Here is a 9,196-nt window from a genome sequence, read left to right on the forward strand (position 1 = left end):
AAAATACAAAGTATTAAAGAATAAATCTTTGTAAAATTAATGATTTAATCGTTAGTATTCTTTTGAAATGTATAAAGATTCTAGAGAATTTATTGGGAAAAGCCAATTCTATAAATTAATCGACATTCTAAAAGTGAGTCGTTAACTTCATAAAAATAAAAAATAGTTTATTAAGAGATAAATGGGACACTGTTACAGTAGAAAAATGTTAGAACGAAATGAGATTGGAACAATGTGCCATAATAATAATGGAAAAATTAGCGAGACAGAGAAATGAAAAGGAAGATAAAAAGCAAACTGTATAAACGTAATGTTCTATGAACCTTTCCGCCGTTAAAATCCAAGTGCAAAAAAATTGCAAAATAAAAGTATAAAGTAACCGTATTAGAGAGAGAGAGAGTTTATATAATGTAATGCTATAAATAATAACGCGCATAAATATTTCAATTGTCGGATTGCTCGCAAACGATCAAACTGTCGGCTCGATCACTCTCGCGCGAGTAGGCATTTTCTACGTGAATATGTGGCCCAAGAGCGTTACTTCTGTCGAGTCTGCAACACCGAGGGAAATATTGTCGCTGTCAGCGAATATGTTTTATAGCAACGTCGTAGGAAGGATGCGGCTATAGGCGATAACGTCAAGATGGATCGAGAAGAGAAAAAAAAGATAGAAAGAGCGAAAAAGGGAGAAGTATAGGTGGATATTGGATTTGTAATAGGGGTCACGAAACTATAGGCACTCTTTCTCCGATTTCAACCCCCCGCGGAGCATCGCATCTCCCATTCCGAAACGAACCACTTTTTCCACGTATAAGACGGTTGCATCGGCGCAAACTACCGGTTCAACTGAATGTATTATTCGCACGATAGAGTAAAGAAGTATCGAATTGTATTACTCGCATCTTTATCCCTTGCGCCTCGTTATTCCTCAAGGATTTTTGCATCGCGAATACGACTGCCGAAGGAAATAACTAACGAAGGAATCAAAAATTCATCCCATTAAATTGTGCAATTATCCACGATTCAATAGGATACCGTACGAAGTACAAATGCTAAAACGAATAAGAATTACTGTAATCAATCGAAGCGCCAGTTATTATTGATAATATTCAATAATCGAATTCGTGCAGATTGTCTATGATTTGTTTCAGGTATTCAACGATACTGACCACGTAGCGAACACAATTGAACTCAATTATTGCGTGTACTGCAGTATGTCCTGACTGCGCTCGTAAAACAGAATGGTTTCGGCTGAAACGTCATGTTGGATATATTGAATTGTACAGAATTATGAGAGGACGCAGTTTCTCGAAAACGATTAATCCTCATTTGCCGAAATACACACAATACACTCACACATGTCGACAATTGTTACAGCAAACACAGTTGGTTTTCATAACACGAACATTATACAAAACCCAGTATATATAAAAAATATTATAGAAACAAATAGATAATGTCTTAATAATCTCTTTCATTTAGATCTTCACGATAATTTTCAGATTGTCTTCTTTCAATCATGTAGTCGTAAGAAAAAGAAAAGACGAACAATCAATATCAAAGATAAAAGCTTTACAGCCGAACCATCTCAATATTTTTCCTCGGATATCCCGAAATGAACAACGGAAGCCATAAGGATGACTAGCCCGATTTTAACGGCAGCAATGAGGGGTTGCTACACCCGCAGAGAGTACCTACACACGTAGCAGCTCCAAAGACGTCCGGTATTTCGATTAGTCCGATCCTTCAACGAGGCAGACAGGATGATAGCGTGATCGCAAAAATTCTCCTCGTCCCTCCATTCCCTCCCACCGCCCACGCCGGTATTGTCGGATCGACTTGTCGGAATTTCGCGCACGTGCCGAACGCGAAAGTCTGCCTTTCTTGTCTGTTACATACGTACGTGATCGTTGAAATTGTATTTCTTCACGAAGAGTACGCTCGACGATGGCAACGTGGAAAAAAGTTTTCTTTTAAAAACTTCTGCGAGAGAGAATGAAATAAGATCGCAGAAGGATTATCGGTAGTTACCATAAAACAATAATTACATATAAATATTATAAACATAAAATAAGAACTATGATACATTAATTACTGCAGTTTTGAGATCTCTATCGCTTTTATGGAAAGATTCCATAAAAATAAGCTAGATAATAAAACTTTTTAAGAGCTTCGTGTTTCAACAACAAATAATTTTTTATCAAGAAGTTTCTTATTGCTTTTAAAAAGAGCAATTATGCAAATGTCGACTGTAAATGTGGAATAAGAGCGTAGCTGAGAAGAAACAGACATGAACCGTAATTTCGCGAGCGCTAATGCAAGCATATTTTCGCGAGTCTTATGCCTGATGAAATATATGAACGGTATTTCATGGCGGTCGCAATACACCCTGGCATCGCGTAAAAACACCGTTGATTTACATTTACTGTTAATTTATACCATTTTGTGCGGTGATTATGAAAATGAGAGGGCTATTGCCTAACTTTCTTAATTACTTCTGTAAACTGTTGGCGGAAGAAAAAGCTTTTGCAATAATTTAATGTAATTACTTATATGCACTTTTCTAACAAACTCATCAAACAAATTCCTATATCTTTATAAAATAATATTTATAAAGAAACGTTACTTAATATTTAAAAAATTATATATTTCTAAATTAAAAAGATTAGTAAAAAACCTTTAAAACTAGGAAAACATCTTAGAATATTCTAAGATAATTTTAGAAAAAATGTAAAATAAATGGAAGAAATAGTCGTCAATAAATGCCGAACACGTAAATGTTGTTTATCACAGAAAACGTTTCCTAGTTGTCTTCAGGTTTCGAATTGTTTCGAAGGGAAATAGGGATCCGCAGTGTTATACCCCATTGCTAGAGGACCAAATATACACAGCGCGTCTTGATTATGCGCAACACGTATTCTCAAACACAATCCCGCGACACTCGTAACGCAGGTGGAATTCGAGGCTTCCTCGAGGCAGATAACTGAATTAATTAAGTCTCCTGCAAATGAGGAGATACTCGTGTAACAAAGGTGAATTAACACTAATTCACATTCGCACATCCGGCACTCGTGCGCAAATATCGCACAAGTATCAAAAAACAACGAGATGTAGTCAATGTAAAATTATGAAAGCAAAATGTATTACACTTTCCGTAATATATCTAAACAATGAAACTGAATATTAAACAAAAGGAAAATAAATCAAATGTATTACGATCGCAGATGTGAAGATGAAAAAATATGATGTATGTCAATGCTTTAATGGTTTTTTTCAGCACATTGTCAATTTAATTTAACTTGTGATATTATTGTAGTAGTTTAATTGCGTTAGATAGAGTCCGGAAAAATTTCGGCGCGCAGTTTGAATAACTACAAAAATGTAATATATATGCATGTACATACATAGGATATAGATAATTCACTGGGAATTGTTTAGGCAAAAAAGATCTAGCTTTGACCGTCATAGGTTTGAATATTCTTATACTTAGTGTCAATGCTTTAAGTAAGCATTTGCAATATCAATAAACATTCACACAGTTGATCGTTTAACGTGAGGAGGATTCACAAGCATCTCTGATGCCATCAATAATAAAATACAGCGTACCCGAGAACCCTACAAATTCTGCTCTCAAATATCGGCAAGAAGAGTAATATATATGCTGATATACCCTGATTGAAATCTTTTTCCTTTTTCAACACACCATTCACTTTTTTTCTCTTATTCTTCGCAACCCTTCTGCTCTCCTTCATTTTATTTTCCTTGCCCTTGTTATGTCTCCTTCGCGCCTCTACTCAAATTTATTTTCTTTATTCTGAGTAAGCCGCGTTTGCGGTGCCGTTACATATTCCACTTTATGAAAAATGTTTTCATGAAAAGGAAGAAAGATAAATATTTATCTTTCCAATGTATATATATATATATATATGTAAATAGAATATAATATATACCCAATTAAAAAGTTGCTTCGTAAAAATGCTTTTTTCTTTTTCATTCTCTTACTTTTTAAATTTAATAATTATTGTATAAATAATACAAAATTGCAAATGAAAACAATTTTTAAAAAGATTCAAAAGAATTCCCTTTGTAAAATATAAAACTTCAGCAGATTTTTATGGAAATAGAAAACTGAATTCGTTATAGATTACGTAATTTACAATTAGCTATTGAACAATGAAATTACATGCTGCAAAAAGGGTTGCATATCGTCGGATACAAAATGAGAGAAAGAAAACGAAACAAAATGTTAAAAGAGAGAGGAAAAAGGGTTGTAGCAGGAGGTGTTCGTTTACGCAGTTTCAGACCGGCATAAATCATTGGAGGGCGGAATACCACAAATATATCATGTTCAGACAGTTCAAGAATAAAATAAACAACCCCTACCCCTCTTTCCTTTATCCTCCCTTGCGGCCCGCCACCGAAACCTCCGCCTATGGTTATATTTCACGAGATTTCATTCCAGTACAATCTCCTACAATAAACCCGCGGTTTTCTCTAAGTCGTTGATTTACTTCGCGACTGTATAAACAGAATTGTTTTAAGCTTACGTTATCGTATCGGAGTTGATTCTATGTTATTCCTTTGATCATAATTATTAATAAAATATTAATATGACGTTTATACGTATAAAATGTTTGCTACTATATATGGTACTATAAAAAAGCTTTTAAATAAGTAAATAAAAATATTAACTTGTTCATCATTATTAGAGCTATTTTCAACATTAAAATAATCTATTTATTATTAATAAATAATTACTATTAAATATTATAATTATTTAAATTATATAAACTTATAAACTCTTATTATATAAATATAATAAGACTATTATTCTCGAAATCCTGTAGTTAAAATATTTTTTATTGCACAATATTCCATAATATATCTAATACATTGATAGTTTTTAATTCGTATAATATATAGTAAAAACATTTAATAAGATATATACATATAGCATTCTGAAAATGAATGCTAAAGAACATTTGTGCTAGTATAAAATAATAAATTGTGCTAGTATAAAATAATGAATTGCATGCACACTTACCTGTAAACTCGGATGGCAGCCTAATTCCAATAAAGTTCGCACAACACCAGCGTGTCCTTTATTAACCGCGATATGAAGAGCTGTCTGACGTCTTTTATTTCGAGCATTTAAATCGGCGCCGGCACCAGCGAGGAGCGCCATAACACCTGGCTCATCTCCAAAAGCAGCATGATGTACGGCTCTATCGCCATCTTTGTCCTATTTTTTCAAAAACACGATATAAGTGAAAAAAATACAATCTAGTATCTATCTGTCATCTTCATACAATTTGTAAAAAAATACTTACTTCCATTTCTACATCTGCGCTATATCGAAGAAGTATTTTAATAACTTCTAAATGACCGTTTTGACTTGCAGCTTGCAAGGCAGTGTGGCCAGCGAATACACCATTAACATCGGCTTCCGGCCTTTTTAAGCATTCTTCGCACTTAGTGGCGTCGCCATTCGCTGCAGTTTTTACTAATTCTTCATTGACATCACCAGAAACATGTGTCTCAAATAATTTCTTTAATAATGCTGATAATCGTTCTAGAAAACAAAACAATGTATAAGTTACTTCATATACTAAACTAGAAATATATAATAAAATTAAAATATATAATAAAGCTAATTAGTTTAGTTTATTACACTTACCACCACTACTATTTCCTGGAACACTTCCATCGCTACTAGCAACTTTTGTAACAGCTTGAGGATTATATGTCCACGATGTACTACAGACTTCCACTTTTAAATCTCCATCATGATATATTTGTTGTACTCTACCTATCTTTCCTAAAGTCTACAAAAAGTCATTCAGAATAAGCATAAGATATAAAAACAAATAGAATTAAATTCAGTTTTATTATTTTAAAATGCTTACTGGAGCCATTGCCTCAGCCCATTCCCCATGACCACGTTGGAGTAATTTAATTTTTTCTATATCATGGCATATTTGAACTAAATCTCCAACAGCAAATGTCTGATTGTCAGAACTCGAACTAGTAACAGGGACAGGTATCTGGACTTTGGTGAGTACAGCAGGATTGAAAGTCCATCGATTACCACTTGGATATGAGACAACAATGTCATGATCTTCATCGATACCAACAACCGTTCCTGTAGTGCCAAGACATTCAAACATGCCATCTGTCCAGCCTCCATGGCCATGTTGTAGAGATTGTACAATTTCTAACTCTAAATCGACATTAACCTATAAATACAAAATAAATTATAATTTTTACGTGTTTAACGTTGTGCACTTTTTTACACATAACAGACATATCGTGAACTATTTACCTGATCACCAATTTGCAAACCATGAGGTCCTGTCCGACCTGGACCTTGCTCACCTAACAATGGCAAATGATCTCTATATACCGTTTGTCCTTTTGCATCACTGACCACTTTTAAATCAGCCTAAAATAAAAAGAACATATATATTATAATAAAAAGTATTTTTATATAAAGCATTTTAAACTATTTTTAATATAAAGCAATTAATATTGTAATACTAACCATTCCTTCAAAGCCGACTCTATACAAATTTTTAGCACCATTATCCCAAATAACATAAGCCGCTGAACGTGGACTAGCCGCAGACCAGTCTTGTATTTCATTAACTTTTCCTCGGCGGCCGTTTCCACCATCCTGATCTTCCCATTGCCAGTCCACACCTCGTACAACTCTTGCACCAGGGAATATACCACGAATTCCAATCTATATTAAAATATTAATTAACAAAACATGATGTAACAAGTAATTTTCAAATAATAAAATTAAGAATCATGGTTTATACCTTTTTGCTTTTCCTACGAGGCTCTAGTAGAACTCTTTCACTTCCTGGTGTAGCAATACGAAAAAATCTATGTCGTAGATGATGTTTATCTCCATGATAACAAATGGAACAAAGATCGTAGTTGCCACATTCAGCACACTTCCATCTGATACCAAAGATGGGCTGTTGACGACAAGTATCACACATTGTACCATCATGTTTCACTCCTGTTGGTGCAGAATCCAGAATACGCAGATCAAAGGCTCCAGAGCATCGATAATTGGCTGCTGTACCATTATCCCAAACAACCACAACCTCTTCTGGCGATTCAAAATTTCTTACGGTACCCACATGACCTTCTCCACCATCCTTTCAAATGAGAGAGAGAAATTGAAAAATAATAATTAAAATATCCTTTAAATCTGTTACTAATGCAAGGAAGTTTCTTAACAATATAGCAATCGTTGCCAGTATAATATGATTAAAAATGAAGATGTTACTCCTATTTTTATACAATTATCTGCCCATTAAAAATCACGTACATTGATATATAATATTGTAAAATCTAATAGTAATTTAAGTAAGTACGCAACAAATCTATAATCCAATTAAATATAAATGTTACGTGACATAAACAATAATCGGAGTAACCTTACAGCAAATTAAATTAGTTTTTTACGAGCGCAATTTTCTGAAAAAAATTATTGAGCTATTGTCGCAGAAAACAGAAAATGTGGAAGTATTTATTGCTATTAATCTTGCGGGAGAAAAACATCGCGTTGTCTCAAATAAATCGCGTTTATCGCACTTAACCTCTCATCCTAACCTGTTTTCCCCATTTCCATTCCGGTCCACGAATCACTCGGGCGCCGACACCTTCCATCATAAATCGCGTCGTACGAGTACCCGTACTCGCACCGGCCTCCATCGTTCGTTGACAATGATTCCTTCGCGTATCTTGCTCGAAAATCGCGGAACACAACGTCTTTTACAACGCGTACACCGAAAGAAAATACCACTTTGACTGACTTCAACAATGCGTCAAAACACGCGTTGCCAACGCGCGTTCGTCTAGGAACGTAACCCTTCACTCGGCCGCCCGGTGTTCGTGATACCAATTTAGAACGTTTTCATATAATTACGCGTCTCGCTGCTGCATTTATTTTGTAGAAGCGTACGTTTACATATTCATCTTTTTGTTTCTAACATAAAATAGTTCGGTATGTTCGTCCAATGCTTAAATTTTCGTGCGAAATTGCTCGTGCGGCCGTCCCGCCACAGAAACATAGAATTTGTTTCCTGATATTGGCAACCCTAAATCCGGAACTTTAGATGGATGAAATATTCAAACGACTTATGATTGAAATGTATAAGATTCGAATTTATCTCATAATTCTTTGAAGTGACAATTTATATCCTTCATCGCACAATATTAATGGAATAAAACGGAATAAAAAAACAAATATATTAAAAAAATTTTTTTTATCTGATATAACCTAGTAGGCGCAAAACGGAAAAATGATAACGCCTCACTGCAATTACTTCACAAGACATAACTAAACAATTTATGCAGATTTTCTAAAATTACTAGCACATTATAAAACGATTTAATTAAATAAAGTATATTATTATTACTAATTTGTTATATATATTATTTGTCAAACTGAGATTTTTTTATTTATATGCGAACGGAGATGGCAGATTGTTTATACAATGAATAACGAGGTGCACAGAGATACACAGGATGACATACAAAATCTTTTATTCATATAAAAGGACACTTTATACTAGCACGTACTGTCAAACTTAGCCTACTTCCATATAGTCGGCACCGCCGGGGCTTCCTTTCGCTGTTTCCCGGCTCGCTCTCGTTTATTCCGTTTATCACATAGTATAATAAGCGGCGAACGATATCGAGTTACATTCCTCATAGCAACACGCGACTGTGATCGTACTTACGTGCGAGAAAGAAGTCGGTAGATTCTGTCGTGAAGTTCAATTTTTGATCAACCGCGCCACGCGCCATATTGCTTCACGCGCGCAAACGCGGGACCGATTCAAATCCCTCAGCTACTAGCTCTCGATAATCATATCGGATTACGAGGAAATTGAAGGAAATCTCTCATATAAAGGCATGTTTGGATTCCAATCCGGATGCTTTCGGAGTGTCATGTCATCCTTGTTTATCTTTAGGTAAATAACAAGGATGGAGTGATATATGGGTGGCACTCGGGTAGGAATCTGCAGAACATAGCTTAACGTGAATATGTTCGATCACGAAGGAATAGTTGATGCGGCGAAATGGATAGGAATTGATCGCCTTATGCGCTTTGTAATGCCTACGTAATCAATTTTCGTGGATATTTCGCTGCTTCGATCGATTTCGACATTAGTTT

At 34.8% G+C, this 9,196-nt stretch overlaps 1 protein-coding gene across 1 annotated transcript in view; it reads right to left on the bottom strand.

Annotated features, from left to right (window-relative positions):
* Positions 1-7,827, bottom strand: part of mib1 (E3 ubiquitin-protein ligase mind bomb 1) — a 472,329-nt gene extending 464,502 nt beyond the window's left edge. Inside the window, exons 1-8 of the mRNA XM_018509796.1 lie at positions 7,627-7,827; positions 6,822-7,169; positions 6,542-6,742; positions 6,323-6,442; positions 5,907-6,236; positions 5,678-5,825; positions 5,331-5,572; positions 5,045-5,242 (exon numbers count right to left, since the gene is read on the bottom strand). Of these exons, the coding sequence (XP_018365298.1) occupies positions 5,045-5,242; positions 5,331-5,572; positions 5,678-5,825; positions 5,907-6,236; positions 6,323-6,442; positions 6,542-6,742; positions 6,822-7,169; positions 7,627-7,728 (1,689 nt within the window). The 5' untranslated portion in view covers positions 7,729-7,827. The remainder of the gene's footprint in view (positions 1-5,044; positions 5,243-5,330; positions 5,573-5,677; positions 5,826-5,906; positions 6,237-6,322; positions 6,443-6,541; positions 6,743-6,821; positions 7,170-7,626) is intronic.
* Between the last annotated feature and the right edge of the window lie 1,369 nt (positions 7,828-9,196).

The sequence above is a fragment of the Trachymyrmex cornetzi genome, unplaced genomic scaffold (assembly GCF_001594075.2).
Source record: "Trachymyrmex cornetzi isolate Tcor2-1 unplaced genomic scaffold, Tcor1.1 scaffold316, whole genome shotgun sequence".
Taxonomy (NCBI): domain Eukaryota; kingdom Metazoa; phylum Arthropoda; class Insecta; order Hymenoptera; family Formicidae; genus Trachymyrmex; species Trachymyrmex cornetzi.